Source organism: Alligator sinensis, unplaced genomic scaffold, assembly GCF_000455745.1.
Source record: "Alligator sinensis unplaced genomic scaffold, ASM45574v1 scaffold1151_1, whole genome shotgun sequence".
NCBI lineage: Eukaryota > Metazoa > Chordata > Crocodylia > Alligatoridae > Alligator > Alligator sinensis.
In genome coordinates, this window is record NW_005842835.1 from 138,177 (window position 1) to 157,190 (window position 19,014).

General features: G+C 41.6%; 1 protein-coding gene across 4 annotated transcripts in view; it reads right to left on the reverse strand.

Annotated features, from left to right (window-relative positions):
- The window catches only part of APP (amyloid beta precursor protein), a 312,221-nt gene that overhangs the window by 19,459 nt on the left and 273,748 nt on the right, over positions 1-19,014 (reverse strand). For 2 of the 4 annotated variants that reach the window (XM_006035439.3, XM_006035437.3), the window contains one exon: positions 13,336-13,389. The exons of the other annotated variants lie outside the window; for them this stretch is intronic. In XM_006035439.3, the coding sequence (XP_006035501.1) occupies positions 13,336-13,389 (54 nt within the window). The remainder of the gene's footprint in view (positions 1-13,335; positions 13,390-19,014) is intronic. 4 annotated transcript variants of the gene reach the window in all.

The window sequence follows — 19,014 nt, forward strand, 5'->3', positions numbered from 1 at the left end:
CGCATGCAAATTTGCCCCCCACTAGTGGCCAGTTCTAAATTATTCCCATGTGGCAGCTAGCAATTGGCTTGCTAGCCATATAAAAGGCTTGAGCGGTTTCCGCCCAAGTTGGAGAACTCTGAGGAGAACCCCGCAAGGGAGGACTCCAAAACCATCTGGAGGAGGTGGAGGGCTTCATGTCTTGTGAAGCACTCTAAGCGCTGCGGAGCCTATCGAACCCAGCGCATACCTTAAGAAGGCTATAGGGGTCTGATCAACCTCTGGCCTCTCCCCGTTGCCGAACGATCCCTCGACAAACCCCTTCCCTGAGCGCAAGTTCCACAGAGCCTAGCAAACTTCGTGTGAGTGTATCCAGAGCTCTTTTCTCCGAGTTGTTTTCTTCGGTTGACACGACGGGCTCGCGTGTTTAGAGCCTTCAACCGGATTGGGCTAGAGGTTCGCGTGGAAGGAACTCTTGTCCGCCTCTCTTCTTTTCTGTCTGTAACCGCAACTCAAGCAAGTTTTCCTGCCTGCACCGCGACCATCTTCGGTGTAAGTAAAATAATCTTTAATCAACCACTAAGCGTCCGTGCCTAATTCTAGCCCGCCGGCCTGCATTCCCCGACCCGCATGCCAGGGCTGCTGGCCACAGCCCGCCGCACACAGGCCCCCGAGGGCCTCGGACCGCTCCCGGCCTGCACAGTAACCAGTTATTTTCCAACTCAGGTGAGTTAAGCAAGTCCCCTATACCCAGAAACCAGGGGCATTTGAAGAAAATAAGCAAACTTTTTAATGACTTTAGTTGCAAATAGTTTGCAGCCCAGCCGGGTCTAGTGATGTCAATGGGAGATTTCCACTTGTCTTGACTGAGAACAGGATTAAGTGTTTTGGGCCAGCACTTTAGTACATGTAAAATGGATGAGTATCTAATGACCTAACGGATCTACACTGATTTACATAAACTGAAGTGTTGGAACCACACAAGTGCCTATGAATATCTTGTCTTCCATTAGCTGACTCTGGTTTAAAAAGAACATGCAAGTAATTCCTTCCGCTTGGGGGATAGCAGCCCATGGCTTGTGGGCTGGATTCAGCCTACAGAGCCAGTGGATCTGGCCTGCAGAGCTGGGGCTTTGGCGACAGGGGCTCTGCCTGCATCACACTGTGTTGCTCTGCACCTGGAAGGTGAGGAGGCTTCCTGTGCCCTGCTGCAGCTGGACAGTAGAGAAAAGCAATGGTGGGGAGTAGCAAAGTGGTGGCCGGATCTTAGTGCTAGCCCACCTTGCACTCGAAACAGGTCATTTTAGCTGCCCACCATAAAAAACTTGCCAACTGCTGCTATAGCTGATTCAGAGAACAGGGAATTTTTGGTTCAAATGAGTGAGAGTTTTGTTTTGTCATTCAGAAACACGGGTTCCAATCCAAACTCTGCAGGAACATGGTGTTCATGAGAAGCTGTCATCTTCCCAGTTACTGTGATGAAAACAAAAGAACTGTCCTAATGGATCAGATGAACAGTTTATGTACTACAGTGCTCTACTTTGCACTTGCCAGGGTCCTACCCTCATTCCAATCAGAGATTCAAACCGTGAAGGTTTTATATCTTTCCCCAAACATTTAGCATTAACAATGCTTAGTTAACAATTAATGATCCAGGCAGGGGCATGCAGGCAGTAGATCGCAGCACTGCCCAGCTTGGGACCAGGCTGTCACTGCTGCAAGCCATATGGGCAGGGGCTGCTGGGAAATGGAGTCCGGCTGCTGGCTGGATCCACCATTTTGCCCACCCCTGCACTAGAGTCTGCTAGAGTGCATTACTTTCTGATTAATCACGTCTGCTCCAATGTGCTGGATTTCTAGCATGTCAGGGCAGGTTCCCTGCATGTGTATTAGATTTAATGCATATTAACTAAAGCAGGTTACTGCACATGTAGACATGCCCTTTGCCCTTACCCTCGTCCCAAACTTAGGTAAACTTTCTCTTGTTTTCCACATCTCTTGCCTATGTTAGCTACCCTCCACTACTGCCCTCAGTTCTTTGCCCTGAGGAATGAAGTGAGACTGGTAGGTGAAAGCAGGGATGGAGAGAGTGCCCATCCCCACTGTTTAATGATTCAAGTGGTGGCCTGCTGCCCTTAGGAGACAGATGCACAGAGGTATCAGGGATTTAAGTATCTTTCAAAAGTTACATACCAGTTTCATTAAAAAGGAAGAAGAATCAAATAATTAAGGACATAGTTATCACTGCACCATTGGCATAATAAACACACATTTTTAAGCAGCAAAAATAAATATAAACTACAACACAAAACAATCACTTTAACTCTGACTCAACACCAAGGCTGTTCAGTATGTGCAAACTTTAGCACATGAAACTAAGCCCATATATAAATCCACTAGTGGAAAAAGTGTCAATTGGCCTTAAATACGAATTCACAAATACCTATCAGTTTTTTTTTCTTTTTAAACTATGTACAGCATTATTCCAACAAAGCAGCAATTCTAAGTACTTTAATTTAAAATCTCTGCTGATTGTTGATAAATATATTCCTTAACTTATAACTTCTCATATTAAGTATCCCATCCCTTAATTAAAAATATTTAGATATCAAAACCAATCCAAACCCAGTACTTAACATATTAACTATTCATTAGTCAGGGATGAAAGCAGCTTTTCTTTATACCCAAAGAGAGTGTTTTACCTCGTCATGTGTGCAAATAAAAATTGATGAGATTCTCAGCTAAGTTTTGTCTTGCTTAAGTGGTTAGCATTAATAAGTGAGGCAAATGCAACCGTGTTACTTTCATTTAGCAGCCTTCACTGGTTTTTATTTATTTTTTGTTATACACTTCATTTTGGCATTTGGAATATATACAATTTAATTATTCCATTACCTTAACAGAAAAAAAAAATCCATACACACTGTAATATTAAATTACCCAAGAGATTAAGACAGCTGCATGAAAAATGTTCCTGTGTCTAATAAATTAGCGTTTGTGTTTGTGTAAATATGTAGTTAGGCTTTTTAAGAAAAAAAAGACACAATTCCACTGAGTAAGTAGTTAGTAGCATATTACTATAGTTTCTAATTTCTTCATCTACTGGGTAAATAACAGCTGTGGAAAACTTGATGTTCTTATTTTGCATGGAGCCACACTGATTGTTACTCATGTTTGTAGCCTTTTGTTATCTTTTGGATGACAAAACCTCCAAGTAGAATGCAGTCAAAAGCCACCACTTTGTGCACCGGAGGCGCATCTACACATTCATTAATACACTGTAGTTACTGAACATTTTCTTCAATACTTCCTCAGTGAAGTACTAACTGAATGCGCATTAACTACTCTTACTGCATGGTAACACTGGTGCATGGTTTTTTTGTGATGCTTACTGCACAGTAGCCTAATAACACTGTACAGTAGGTTATTAGCCTGGTTTTTGACGGGCTTGCTACTGTGCAGTGTTAAGTAAGTGTCTTGTGTAGATGTGCCCAGTTATACCTATCACAGACTTTGGTTCACTCAACACACACTTGAAGAAGGGAGTACAGCCCCAATCCAGAAAGGCATTTAACCATATACGTAAATAGTGACTTAAATTAAGATGGCTTCCTACAGTGGCTTCCTTCATCATTCATAGAGTTTTTATATTTCCAGTATATATTTTAGTCTGTGTAGAAAGAACCTATCAGCTTGTGGCTTGAACAAGTGCCTGCGAGTTGGATGAGCTCAGTTTTTACTTCCCCACTTTGCCATGTATTTGTTGATGAGGCGAGTACAAGTTGTTTAACATCCTATGCCTCATTTTCCTCATCTTTAAAACAAGGGTAATATACTCAACCCTTGTTAGGAGGTGTAACAGGGAGCCTGCATGCCTCTTACTTTAAGAGGAAAAATGCAGCAGGGAGATCCTCAAGAAGCTGAGCATTATGAGCTGCCAGGGAGCAGGTCTCTAGGGATTTACCTACTACAAGTACCTACTGCAGAGCTAGCTACTCTGCAGGCTAGAGCCCTGCATGGGAAATAAGCTGCTACAACAGTGACCAGCAGCAGTGAGCAACCCTGGATTTAAGCTAGTGGGATAAATGAGGAAACACCTGCAGCCAACCCAGGGAGTCACTTGACTGGGAAGGGGCAAGGCCTTGGTGGCATATAAACCCAGGTCCTGAGCCAGAGCAGGCAGTCTAGCCTGGGGGGCCAAAGTGAGGAGAGCTTTGCTGTGAGCTGGCTGGCAGAGACCCAGTTATGCCTGGGAACAGCAATGAAGGAGCTGAGAGCTGGGAGGGGAGTAGGACCAAGTATGACTAGAGATTTTTGATAGACAGCCAGGGGGCTCAGAGTAAAGTTATAGCCAGAGTGATCATGTTTTTTGTTCAAGTTCTTACTGGTGCTTTGGGTTGGGACTATTAGGGGTGGTACAGAGGTCCCAATGGTGCCTGAAGGCCATGTGAGTGCCTGGAGCCCTACCCAGGGTTAGGTTCTAGGTGGAGTAAGGGAGATGCCCAGGTGTGGAAGCCTGGACCCCCGGAGGGTAACACCAGAGCCCTTGAGGGGCAAATCCTGGGCCTGAGAGGGGCAAGACTAAGACAGCAGCAAGTTGGTACCAGGACCAGGGCCCATAGCTGAGCTGGTAGTGATGCAGATCAGAGCCCAGATATAATGCTGGGGACCAAGAAGGCAGGGACCCCAGTAAGCACCTAAAGGCCTGGAGAGGGCCCACTGGGACTTTTAAGGACACAAAGGCCTCAAAGGACTGCAGTTTGGACTGGGAGCCAGGACACAAAACACAAGAGCAGCAGAGATTAGATAGGGCCTGGGGCCCAGAGCCCAAGAAGGGCAGAGACTAGCCAGGGCCAGTGAGCCCACAGCCCTGGTAGTCCAAGAGAGGCAGTGACTAATAAGGACAGAAGCCTGAACCACTTGGAGGAGATGTGGGGCTGTATTCCAACTGATATGAAAGTTTGGTAATATCTTATAGCCTTTTATGACCAGGTCACACAATGCCTTGACACAGGAGCAGAGGCTGATGTCATCTACCTGGACTTTAAGAAGGCCTTCAACACAGTTTCATATCTTATTCTCATAGGGAAGCTAGCAGGCTGTGGAGTGGATGCCTATGCAGTCAGGTGGGTGGCCAACTGGCTTAAGGAATGCACCAGAGAGTGGCAGTGGATGGGTCATTCAAGGCCTGGAAGGAGGTGGGCAGTGGGGCCCCGCAGGGTTCGGTCCTTGGACCGGTGTTATTTAATATCTTCATCAGTGATTTAGACGAGCGTGTGGGGAGCACCCTCTACAAGTTCGCAGATGACACTAAGTTATGGGGCAACGTTAACACACCGAAGGGCAGGGAGCAGATACAGGCTGATCTGCACAGGTTGGATCAATGGGCAGAACGAAATAGGATGCAATTCAACAAAGATAAATGTAAGGTACTCTACCTAGGGAAGAACAATCCGTAGCACACCTATAGGTTGGGGGACGACCTCCTCAGCAGCTCAGTGGCTGAGAGGGACCTTGGAGTCGTAGTTGACTCCAAGATGAACATGAGCCGGCAGTGTAACGAAGCCATCAACAAGGCCAACTGTACCTTGTTGTGCATTAGCAGATGCATGACCAACAGATCAAGAGAGGTGATGCTCCCCCTCTATGCGGCACTAGTCAGGCCACAGTTGGAGTACTGTGCCCAGTTCTGGGCGCCACACTTCAAGAGGGACACGGAGAATCTGGAGAGGGTTCAGAGGAGAGCCACTCGCATGATTAGTGGCTTCCATGAAAGACCCTATGAGGGGAGGTTAAGGGATCTGGATCTCTTCAGCCTTCACAAGAGACATCTGAGGTGAGACCTTGTAGCTGCCTATAAGTTTATCAAGGGAGGACAACAGGGAATTGGAGATGCACTATTTACCAGAGTACCCCTAGGAGTAGCTGGGAATAATGGGTGCAAACTAGTGGAGAGTAGATTCAGGTTAGACATTAGGAAGAAATTTTTTTTACAGTAAGGGTGGTCAGAACCTGGAATGGGCTTCCAAGAGAGGTGGTACTATCACCTAACTTGGAGGTCTTCAAGAGGAGGCTTGACAGACACCTGGCTGGGGTCATCTGAGCTTCGTCCTCTTTCCTGCCAGGGGCAGGGGGTCAGACACAATGATCCTTTGTGATCCCTTCCGACTCTACAATCTATGAATCTATAGGCACAGCTATAGAGGAGGCTGGAGGCTGTGAATAGCCCATAAGGCAATGGGTGCTCTGGGGCATATATGGGCCAGGGGACCTCCTTGATGTGGGGAATAGGTTGAGGTCAGCAGGTCTGGAAGGGATCTGCTGGCAGGAAGATAAACCAAGGCTCGCTCTAAGACCCGTGGGCAGCCTCCTTTTACAAATTTATTAAGACAATCCAGGCGTGGCAGATGGAAAGGGAGGATTTGCTTAAAGAGCAGGGCAGGTCATTTAGCCACCAGAGGGCATCACAGTCATCCCTGAGGAGCAAGTCTACTACAGAAAGTTTGAGATTTTTGTGGCTAAAAAGTGCTTTTTAAGTGCATAAGATTAATAGCTTTATGAATATTCCTTATATCTTCATAAGATCTATGTTTTATTTTTATCACATGAATTACCGCAGAACTCCTTAATTGTAAAGTGACGCAAGTATGTTAAAAAATCATTTGTAAAGCCTCACTGGAATGCAATATAACACCCTTTATAACCAAACAAGTGAAATTTGGCAGATCTCTTCCTGGCATGAGTCTATGCAGCTGCTATGCAAATGCAAATATACTCTCATCAAAATTAGTTAAAAACTACATGCATACACAGTAAACAACTGTGTTATTTTTAAATAATGAGTTGAAACTTTCCAATAGAAAAATATTATTGCAAGTGGCTTTTGGAGTTAGAAGTGTAAAAAAATATAAAGACCATAATTTCAGCCAACTTCCACAACCAGGAAACAGACAAACAATAGTTTAAGAACTGTTTACAGTTCTTTTCCCCTCTCAGCCCAAGACTTCATTTGCCAAGTTTCACTGCACATCAAATTAATGGCCAACTAAAAGCAACTCAATTTTTTTTTAATGGACGAAAAATGGTTAAAGTGCAAAACAAAGACGGTAAGCCATGTCTCTGGTGCCCTCTTCTATTCAGTGAATAAACAGACACTTGGTTTAAAACTGAAAAACACTAATCTCACTAAAAGTGGAAAAAAGGTAAAGATTCCTGATGGCAAAACCATTGCTTGTTCACTTGTGTATTGTATATTGGTGTCTGTGGTAGGTGTGAGCCTACATTTTAAAAGTGCCAAAAAACAAATCTTTGAATATATGGGGCAGTAATACCTAAGTCTTATAAAATATGAAAGAAATAAGGGGGGCAAGTTATTGAATTTATTACAGACAACTACCTAAGACAGACAGAGGTAGTTTATCTTAACAGCAATACATTCAGAAAAGTTGCTAAAATTTACAAAGGTTACTATTTTTGAGATGGGGTGTGAAGGCATCTCAATACAACTTCAGAAGTGTGAGATTAAGGCTTGCTCTGGGCTCATGACAAAAGCCAACCCCAGCTGACCCAGCTATAAGGGGGTTATCTGGTTATTTGGGTTAGGGTGTCAAAGACAGCTGGATGTGATGCTAGCTAAAATCATTTATTTGTGTCTTACTGGCTATGGAAACCGTGGGCATTAACCACACTAGCCCAACAGATTAATAGGCTAGGTGAACCTTTGATTATGTCTGATGCTGACATCAATGACACCATAATATCTCATGCATAAAGATGTCATCAGTTGGTGACACACGGATTTAGCAGGGATGCCACAATTAAGAACATGACCAAATGGGAGCACAGCACTGGTATTTTTTTTTTTTTTACATTAGGCTGTAGAAATTCTAGCAGTTTTAAATAATAGCCACCCAGACATCAAGAGGCTAGTTTTCTAATTTTGGCTTCACTTTATAAAGACTAGAGTTGCAGTGTTAAAACGGGGTTCCTGAAATGTAATAAGCTTACAGTTTTTTGGGCACATGTTTACAATATTCTCAATAAAAATGTCCTGGTTCACTTGTATTAAGAATTCAGCTGCAAGAAATTAACTGCTCATAATGTAGAAGTGATCCCTGGAAAGAAAAGTGTGATCAACTAAAGAGGTGTTATTCTTTCCATTACGAAACTTTTTTTATAAGAGAGTTTTTCGAGTTTAGCAATACATTTCATTCTGGGCTGCATGGTCTCATTGTGTGGAACATTTTTAAGGCAAGAAATATGTAATAACCTTTCATAATTTAGAATGGAATAGAAAATATAGATCAAGGATGACTGCTCAGCATATGATACTTTAGATACATCTATCCATTTTATTTTTCTTTGACCTTTTCTAGTGTCTCAGTGTGCTTCTTAGTGGGGAAAGAAAAGAGAATAGATTGGGCAGAATTTTTCCTCTGTTCTATCATTTGTGAGTGACAAAGGGGAGCAGAGCTTCATTTCAAACATGCCATTGTGTACATGCTGCTTCTAACCTTAGGGAAATATGGACACTATGGACAATGAAAAGCACTGCCAAGCAGCAATGGGTCAATTTTTTTTGTGTCAACACTAAGCTGGTCTTTACAGAAGCTACTGTATTCCAGAATCAAGGGTAAGTCCCACTGCAGCTTCCATTGTTGCTAGGATCAGTGGAGGTGCACAGGTAAAGATTTGTACAACTGCTTTTTTTTCCTGAACCTATTGAAGGTTTAAGACTTGGTGATATGTCCTGAAGAAGCCTCACTGATTTATGGTCTGGACAACTAGTCACATGACAACTCTTTTTGTCGTGATTAGTTAGGGCAACATGAAGTGACTAGACTCCATATGAAACTGTTGTTATAATAAGACCTCAAGTAAATGGGCCAAAAATCTCCCTGCAGTATCTGGGCTCAATTATTTCTCTTACTGGGAAGAGATAAAGGGATTATCTGCACTGTCATCACCATCTTTGGATCCCTACAAGATCCTATAGGCTACAAAAAAAGTATGTGGAAATTGTTAAGAATTTCCAACTCTAGCAATAGACTAGCTCTAGCTATTTTTTAAAAGTGTTCATGGTTTTTCAATGCATTAAATATCCGATCATTCTTTATAGCTTTTGATTACTTCCTGACAAGGGTTTGAGCTGAAATGTTCCTTTGTTGCTAAACCCAGATTGGAAGCCTGTTGGAGAGCAAACATCAACTTTTTCACCGCGAAGAAACAAGCCACTGCGTTGAGCGCTGAACTAATGATGCAGGAGCAGAAACAGAAACCGAAAGATCAAGACTGTGACAAATGTTAAAAGGAAACCAGTTTGCAAGATAGACCAGGGCTGTCCAACTATGGCATGGCTGGGGGCCACACACTGCAACAGCATGCCACCCCATGGCGGCTCCCCATGAAGACCAAATGGTGCGGAGGGTGAGTCCCCAGCCCAGGTTCCCCCCTGACCAAAACCCTGGGCCCCAAAGGTTGTGCCACAGATCTCCCCCAGGCAGTGCTAGCCTTATATGGCCTCCCAACACGTGGGCAGCTCTGGTAATGTGCAGTCCTCCCCCACAAGACCCTTTCCTGCTACACAGCAGTGGGGCCACAGACTGCATGTTAACTTCTGGTAGGTTGTATGTGGCCATTGAGCCACCAGCTGGACAGCCCTGATCGAGACCATTAAGAAAAAAAAGGCTTTTAAAAGTAGTGGCAGGTATTTCACCTGTAGTGTTGTATTTCACTACAGTTTCATATTTCAAAATGTTTTGATTCTCACTGCTGTGTGAAAGAAGAGCCCAAAATAGGGAAAAATGACTATCCTCATCCCCAAAAAAGCAAATCAGTGAAGCTACAAATATATAAAACAAACTAAGAAAAACAAAAATGATCTTTTAACAAAAAAATTTCTGCTCTAATAAATAGATGTATTATTTGCACCCAATGGGTAAAAATAAATCCTGTTAGAAGGGTAATTTTTCAGTTGACAGTAAAAGGTAAGTAAAAGGGGAGTAAAAGGTAGCAGGATGTGATGCTGGACACATTATTCCCTTTTGTGTATGGGCTACGGATACTGATATGTCCTAATAGTGTTTCCTAGTGAACCTTTCAACTATGACAGACTTAGGACTAACTTTTCCCCCTGGCATCACTTATGCACACCTGCTAGGGAGCTGGGTGCTGGATGTTAATACCAAATTATGATTTGGATGTTCCATTTCCTTGCATTTCCTTTCTGTTATGATCATTCACATTCGTGTTTTTATCTGTGAATTCCTTTTTCAGTACTTAACATCTCATACATTTCTGATACTTCCATTTTACTTAGTTTAATTCACTACCCTTTCTAGTTTCCAGGATTCCTATAATTTACAACTGCTGTTCAGGCTAACATTGACTTTCTCATAAATACTTCACAATGTCAAAGGACAGTTTAGAAACTAATGATCTGAATTCTAATTTTGATGTGTAATGGAAAAATCAAGTGGGTTTTTAATGCTAGATTTTTACATTTTAGGATAGATTTGCAGAAAGGTCATGGTGTACTTTAGTATTTAACAGTATAGTACACCTTAAAGGATATTCTTATAACTTAAATGTGTGTGTATGTATATGTTATATATATAAAAAGTGTTTGTCTGTCTGTCTTTTTTAAACCAATATGTCCCTTAATAACTGGCAGTAGCTCCAACAATTAGTTGGTTAAATGACAATATACTGTCTCTTATGTCATGCTATCACACATCAGGGTATCTTAGAAGATGCTCAGATACTACACTAGAAGTAAAAGAAAAGTCAAAGTTTCCCTAATGCTCCCATCTCAATCCCTGGTTTTGGTTACTAAGTGTGTGGAACTTTTTCTCAGTAGGCTGAAATGGATTTTATCCTTACAACATGCAGAGGGTAGGAAATTATTAGTTGCATTTTACAAATGGAGAACTGAGGCACAGGGCAAATTAACAGTAGCTGAGCTAGGAACTGATGCCAGGTCTCTTGAGTCCTAGCTCAATTTTCTACCCATGAAATCATCCTTTCATCCTGTTGTGTAACATTAAGATGAGACACAATACGTTGTCCAGGTGGCTAAACAGTTATAATGCATGGATAACAAGGAGAGGGAAATTTAAGACGGTACCTGCACAGCCTATCCAAACAGACTGAGTGATCATTTGTCAGATTGCTAATTTTTTATGTTAAAAAATTAGAAAACATGACTAAAAATCTATTAGATTTTTTTGAAGACAACAAATACCAAGAAATATAGAAAGAAGCTTTTCCCAGCACTGCAAACAGGACAGGCTACTTTCAATTCATTTGGCATTCATGTAAAATAGTACTCTTGCTCCCCCCCGTGAACCCAGAAAGTTGATGTATTCTGGCAAATTCAGGGTGTAAGTCCATCAGCCAAACATGATTTCCAAAAACAGGCTTTAGTCAGCTTCACAGGGGCCTTGTGCTTAGTGACAAAAATGCAAACTGTACTTACACAGGATAGGGACAGCCGCAAGGATAAAATTCTCTCAAGTACAATGAGCTGACAAAATCTCCTTCACACCACTTAAGCCTCATGTTAAAAGCTTATGTACTGCAGAAACCATTTGACAGTGTCACCACTGCACTTGAGAGATGTTCACTTAAAACTCAACCAGTGAGGTGATATAGAAGCACACACTTTTCCAAGGTGTAAAAGCACCTCTTAACTTTTCGAAATTTGAAGTTATAAAATCTTGGTGCAATACCACTGCCTACCAAAGGTATGTGGAAGAAGAAAGAGCTTCATTACCATGGCCATAATAACAGCTGTTATTTAATCAGAATTAGGAACATGAAACATGAAGCAAAACTCATGCAAGAATGTACCTGCCGTTTTCCACCTCCCCCATCCATACCTCAGCTTGTGAAAATTATTAATAAGCACATGCCCCTTTGCAGCACATTTTCATTATGCACAAAGAAATCCCAATTAACAAAACAGCAATCAATCAAAGAATTAAGATACATCATGTAGGAAGAGAAAAACAACAAGGTTAAAAAAACAAAACAAAACAGATGACAAGTTTACAGTTAGAGTGTGAATATATTCCATAAAGGGGACTGAAAATAAAATTTTCACCTGCAAAATGTTGTATATGCTGTGATACTTTTATTGTTCTTAGTGAGGGAACCATCCCAGAAGATAAAAATACTTCAGTGCTACAAGGATGTTCCCTGATTCTAATATTTTTAGAACATCATATGTCTAGATCTGTAGCAGACATAATTCCTGACCCACTTAGCTTAAATAGAATGAATTAAGGCTTTGCACAAGCCTAAAAATATCAGACTGTTAAAATAATGGTACAAACACATCACCCATCTGAACTTGGAACTGCAATTCAGAAAGTTTCCTTTTTTTTTTTTCCCCCCCTTTGTGATAGTTTCCGTAGACAGATAGTAATACTGGTCACTTCTGAAAGATTTAACATACAGGAGCATGCTGCTTATGTTTCATTTCAGGAATTTTGGAGGGGAGACAGTGAAATGGAAAGAAGAGAGAAGGTAGCTAGATATTTATGCTGGACTTGCTTTTTAAAAAAAATATGGAGGATTGGCATGGAGATTCTAACCCAAGAACAGATTGATCTAAACTGACTGGTGGGTATGGGGGTATGTGTTAGAGGAAAGGAGGCAGGGAAGTAGGGGGACACATGCTTGCTGGCTGTTGGAACCCCTTCCGAAAGCGTTCTGCAAAGAGAAGTTTGAGGCAGTTGTTTTGCTGTCAATAGTGTTACCTAGGTCTGGATACTAAATGGAAAACACGTTCCTGAGCTTAGAAGTGCTTTTTTGAAGAGCACCATTTTTTTTAACCTTTGAAAATTGCACCCATTGACAGGTGTTTAAAGGATAAATGCCATATCCCTGCCCTCCCCCTAAAAAACCTTAATGGCCCCATCATTTTCAATACTACCCAGCCTGAACCCTTGCTAATATTTTCATATCAGAATACAATATGCCAATCGAACTACATATGGACGTTTTCACAGTAAGGCCATTTTATATTCCCACTGCTGCTGCCTCCCTCTTGTTTCTGAAAAAAACCCCACTTTTGCTAAATGGAAAAACAAGTAGATGGACCTTCAGTCCCCGTCCTCTCTTTGTGGCAGCATGCATTCCTCAGAAAATGACAGCTCCCACAGGCTTGGGGAAAATCTCTGTGAGAGTCCCTTGTTAAAGAACTGGCCATAGATCACTGTCTGTAATGGTTTGTGACATGACACTACAGCTTAACAGAGGCTCATAACAAAAAAAGGTGATCATTTCAGCTCAAGCAGATCATAGACATGCTGGGGAAACATAGGTTAGGTAAAAGCCATGCAAGTTATATACCTGGTCGCGTGGTCAGTCCTCTGTCTGCAGCTGGGCGGGCATCAACCGGCTCAACTGGGGATGTGCAGCAAAAAAAAAAAAAAAAAAAAAAAAAAAGCAAAACAAACAAAAATAAACAACCCCCCCAAAATGATAAGTCAAATGCTTTTTTTTTTGTTGGGATAGTGCAGGAGAGACATATGCCATGAACAAAGTTATAAAAAGCAACAGCTGGAAAAGATCTGTCTTTAGTTACTTCTCAAAATAAAAGGAAGGGAATGGGTACAACCTCAAAAAAGTGTGCGTTTTGTAGCTGTGTCAATCTTACATTGTATTCTGGTTAATGTTCAAATTAGAAACTATTGAGATTTACAGTCTCAGATTAGAAACTATTGAGATTTATTCAATGTCTGCTTAGAAACATCTTCCTGCCTCTTTTAGAATTGGCAACAAAAACTGACACAAGAGGATGAGCCCTTGTAACAAATCTTCATCACTACTAATTTCTAGCTCCAATAAATCTTAAATCTGTTTACCAGATTATGACTATGTGAAGGCAATAGCTACAAGGCTTGACAGAAATATAAGGACAATATATATTTTCAGCCAGCACAATGAATGGTTAGTAGGGTTATCCATCTAATCAGACTGTCTTCCTTTTCACAGTAAACAAGGTCTCCAAGCATGATTTATTTATGCCTCCCATTCAACTATGTTCACATGTTTAAACACTTTACACTCATTCAGAGGCCTCACTTATCTTAAGAGTCAGCACGATGCACTTTGGAGCCCAGCAGAATTAACAGTAAATGGGAAAGGCTGAACAGATTTGGACAAAAGTAGAGTAAACTGAATAACCTCAGCAAAATTCCAACTGAACCTACTGGGAGAGTTAAAACACAATTGTGTAATTTCTCCCTCTGTTCCTTCCCCTTTATTTTTCTTATTTTATGCTACTTTGTGCTATCTTGTTTCAGTCTGCAATGGAGGTGCCAAAACATCACAAATACATTTGCTTCTTGTTGGTCTGGAAATCAGATATACAGGTTTCCCTCGATTTATGCGGGTTTTATATATGTGAATTGAGTCTTATGTGATGACACTTTTTATACCCCAAATTCGTTATATGCGAGGTAAATTAACTCTTATGCAATCAACTCCGGGGCTCTGCTTTTCCACACTCACCCCAGCCCCTGGGCTGTGCCATGCCGTGGTGCATGCAGGTGGTGTTGGCTGCTCCTGGGGCTGCTGCAGAAGGGGCTGGGGTGAGTGGACTGGAGTGGACAAGTGAAGGCCTTGGGCGCAGCAAGCTAAGTCTGTAGGGTAAGGGACAGAGCAGGGCATGGTGCAGCCCAGTGGCTGCAGGCAGGAGGTGTCAGCCACTCCCGGGGCTGCAGCAGAGGTGGCACCTGGCTATTCCCAGTGCTTGGGGCAGGCGGCAGCCTGCTCTTGTCCTGCTGCCGGCTGGGGCCGGTGGCTGCTGCCAGCTAGGGCTGGTGGTGGCATCGGGCTCTTCCTGGTGCTCGGCAGGCAGGTGGCGGGGGGAGAGGGCTATGGTGAATTTTGGGGTGGCAGCTGCCCCCATCCCATTGCTGCAGCCCACCCTGAGCACCAGGAAGAGCCCAGTGCCACCGCCAGCCCCAGCCCACAGTGGCTGCTGGCCCCAGCCTGTTCTCGTCCTGCTGCAGGCTGCCACCCATCCTGAGCACTGGGAAGAGCCCTGTGCTGCCATCAGCCCCAGCCTGCAGTGGGATGAGAGCAGGCTGATGTCTGCTCTGAGAACCAGGAAGAGCCCAGTGCTGCCCCTGCTGCAGCCCTGGGATCAGCTGATGCCACCTGCTTGCAGCTATTGGGCTGCACCGCACCCCTCTCCCCACCCCTTCCCTAGGCCCAGCCTCCCTCCCTCCCTCCCTGCTGTGGGAATGTATCCCTATTTGTTACATTATAAAATGGGATCCCTTTATGTGTATTCGATTTATGTGCAGTTTTGTGGGAACGCATCTACCACATAAATTGAGGGAAACCTGTACTTGGTAAACTAGGCTTATAAATTGTAGCTATTGCATGGGATACACAGCCTCATTTTCCAGAATCATGAACATTAGAGTGGAACTAAGAGGAACCCTCTAATTAGCAATAGCGAAAGAAATACCAACAATGACACAATATGTTACTGAATTTCGGCAGGAAATTCTGACATTTCAACAGTATGTTTTTAATCATGCTCAGGACAGAGAGTTGAAATTTCTTTTCTTTTTTTGTGAAATAGAAATATCAAAATGAAGCATCCACATGGTCCTGACATTTACCTGTTTCTCTTCATATGCTGAAACCACCTGGAAATTTTATTTCAAGCCAGTTCAATATTAAGCTGCATTTTTCTGAAGTGGCTCATAAGAGTTGCAATTCAGGGCCTGATATTCCTGTTTTCTCCTGTGGGCTAGACTCCCTGGTCAGCAAGGATCATGGTTTTCTCCGATTGAAAAAAATCTCTATTTTTTTGTTAAAGAAAAGTAACCCCAAATCTACATATTTCCATGATTAAAATGAAAAACCACTAATATATATTTTTATGTATCTATATATTAGAGGTGTTTAATTTAAATCACGGAAAAATGTGGATTTCGGGTAACTTTTTTTTTTTTTTTTTTTAACTGAAAATTGGGGATTTTTTAAAATCAGTGAAAACCAAGATCCCTGCTGGTCAGACATCTTCCATAATGCAGTCATGTTTCTCTCCTAATGTCAACATAGCATAGTCAAGGGGCAATGCAGATTTAATAATAGGGAATAACTTCCAGGGAATCTGGCACAGATGAGAGAATGTGGGGTTGAACAGAAAATCAGAAATTTCTCCCATGGAAAACTGTGATGTTTGCAGAAAACTGTAGAAAATCATTCCACCAGAAAATTCCCAACCAACTCCACCTTTCAGTGATGCACTGGTTTCTCTCTCCACCTTTGCAGGGGACCTGCACTTTTTTCTGAGCATCTTTAGCACTTATAGTCTGGTTTTCAAAGGTTCATTAATTTTACATGCTCGAAAATGGCATGACTACATGTTAACCACATTTACACAAGCAGAAACAGTAACCGTAGGCAGAGGTCCAGGAGTGCACAAAATAAGCACCTGAAGTTATTTTGTATCAAGATCTGGTCCCTGAAATGAATTATTATACTTGCTTTTTTGCACATGGGATAACCATGCAAGCTGCATTTAGTATGCATTTACTTAACTTTAAATCTAATGCTAAAATACCTGAGAACAAGAGGTTCTAGCAACCACTAGGTTTTTTTTCTTTCTTTCAAATACATAAGAAGGTGCAGTCCCTACCCCAAAGAGCTTAAAATCCAAGAGAAATCAACTGAAAGGTGGAGGAGTACAGATTTCCACATGATCAAAAAGAGGGAGGATTGGCCAGATTATAAAAACAAAGCAAGTTTATTTTTTCATTTAGAACACAACCCAAAGGATGAAATCTTGATCCCACTGATGTCAATGACAAAGCTTTCATCGACTTTGGACAGCCAGGATTTCACCCATAGTTTCTTCAGAAGTGGCATGGCAGGTATATCTAGACTGAGCTAGATGCTGGCAAATCAGTAGTCATGAGTTAAATAAAATAATGCCATGTCATTCTATATTACAATTTACTGCTAAAACAACAGTAAAGTTCTTTTTTTGCAAGAAATAATGGTGTCTTGTTTCTAAATCTTAACAACAATTTTAGTTTCCTGTTAAAATGGGCAGGAAAATATTTTTGTGAGTCTCTCAGTATCAAACGGGAACAAAAATAGAATTCACGTGACTGAACATCTAACTGTGTAGGCTGCTTATATAGTTTACTGGATGTAATTTTCATTGGATGTTTATTGGAAAATAGGTCATGGAGACCAGCAGGAAGGAAAGGTCCAAGGTAGTTTGCTGGAATTACTGGTCTTTTAACTGTAGAGTAATCAGTGTGTCACTGATACACTAACTTTTCTTTGAACAAATTTAAGTGATAGGAAAGCAATTCTAATATGAAATAAACTATTAAAACAATACTGATTCTTTTATACAAGTATAGAAGCCACAGGAAAATTTAGAATGAAAGCAAAGACTCTCCATATGACCACCTCCATCATGGCTCATGATAAAAGGATCTCTGAACAGAGAAGAGTCAAAGGAGAAGAGCTGTTAAGACATCCTTACATAGGACCAGAGGTATGAGTTCAAAACCTACTTTCAGCTGGTGCCAAAGGTTATCTCCAGTTGGCCTAGCTATATATACCTCTTCCTTTGGGCTGGGGAGTAAAAGATAGCAGGATGCGATGTTGGACACATTATTCCCTTGAGTGTATAGGCTACGGATACTGATATGTCCTAATAGTGTTTCCTCGTGAATCTTTCAACTATGACAGACTTTTGAATTTGACTTTTTCCCCTGGCTTCACCTATGTACACCTGCTAGGGAGCTGGGTGCTGGATGTTAATACCACATTATGATTTGGATGTTCTATTTCCTTACATTTCCTTTCTCTTATCATCATTCACATTCATGTTTTTGTTTGTGAATTCCTTTTTCAGTACTTACTTAACATCTCATACATCTCTGAGATTGTTGAGAAAAAACACATACTAGGTCATTTAAAGTCAGTCTGCCATATATTACACAATTTGTTTGCTTGACAGATACTCTGATATGGTTCTGTCTGCTGTAAAAAAGTGAATTTTGCTATATTAAGTCTGAAAAGTTAACTGATTTACTTAATACACTGCATGGACCATTCAGGATGACAGTAAAGCAGCAATGCAACAAGGGAAGTAGTGATGCATTTATGTTAATGTTTGTGGTAAGAGAGTCAAGATTCTCTGGTTCTAATAACTAATCTAATTACCCAAGCCAAATGACTAATACTTAAAATTTGAGATTGCCAATATTTAAATAATCAATTACTGCAAACTAGAATAAAACAGCCTAAGGATCTGCAGATTGAAAATTTGCTCATTATTTAAAAATTACCTAAACAAATATAAACTAAAAATGCTAATATGTCATATTACCACATACCAAGAAGCTCAGCATAAGACTGCTGAGTTTTCCTAGCATCTCATAGGAATAAGCTGCTAATGGCCATTGCCTTCATTACTATAGTGTATTTGAGACCTCTCTAGTACGTATTTTTTTTCATCCTATATTTACTACCATTAATTGTTATTCATTAAGAGGGAGCAGTGTGCTTAGTGGCATGTTCCCTGCATTGAATAGCTTACTGTATAAAAGATGGACAGAAGCACCAGGACCCATAGGGAAGGTATTAGCTTAGAATGCTTTTCTTTTTCCTTCCTCCTGGTTTCTTAAACATGTTATAATGGAACAAGGCCTTTGGCCAGTGGGCTAATGTTTGCCAATACTTCAGGAAGGATTTAACTGAGCCCAAATATTAAAAAGTTGGCCATTGCATGCATATGGAAGCAGGCATGGAGATGGGAGTGGGAACAGGATGCAAACAGTATAGTGAGGCTGATTTCACTTGTGAAACAGTGACAGAAGGAGGGAGAAACATGCTCAGGAAGAGAAACAAGGTGGGGGGGGGAAGGTTCAGACTTGATGCAGTGGGCCAAGGGGAGCCCAGTGAAGGTTCTGCAGAGAAAACGAGGGACCTGCAGGTCAGATCACATTAGTACCACCTACTAATTGTTATTAGCTGCTATGA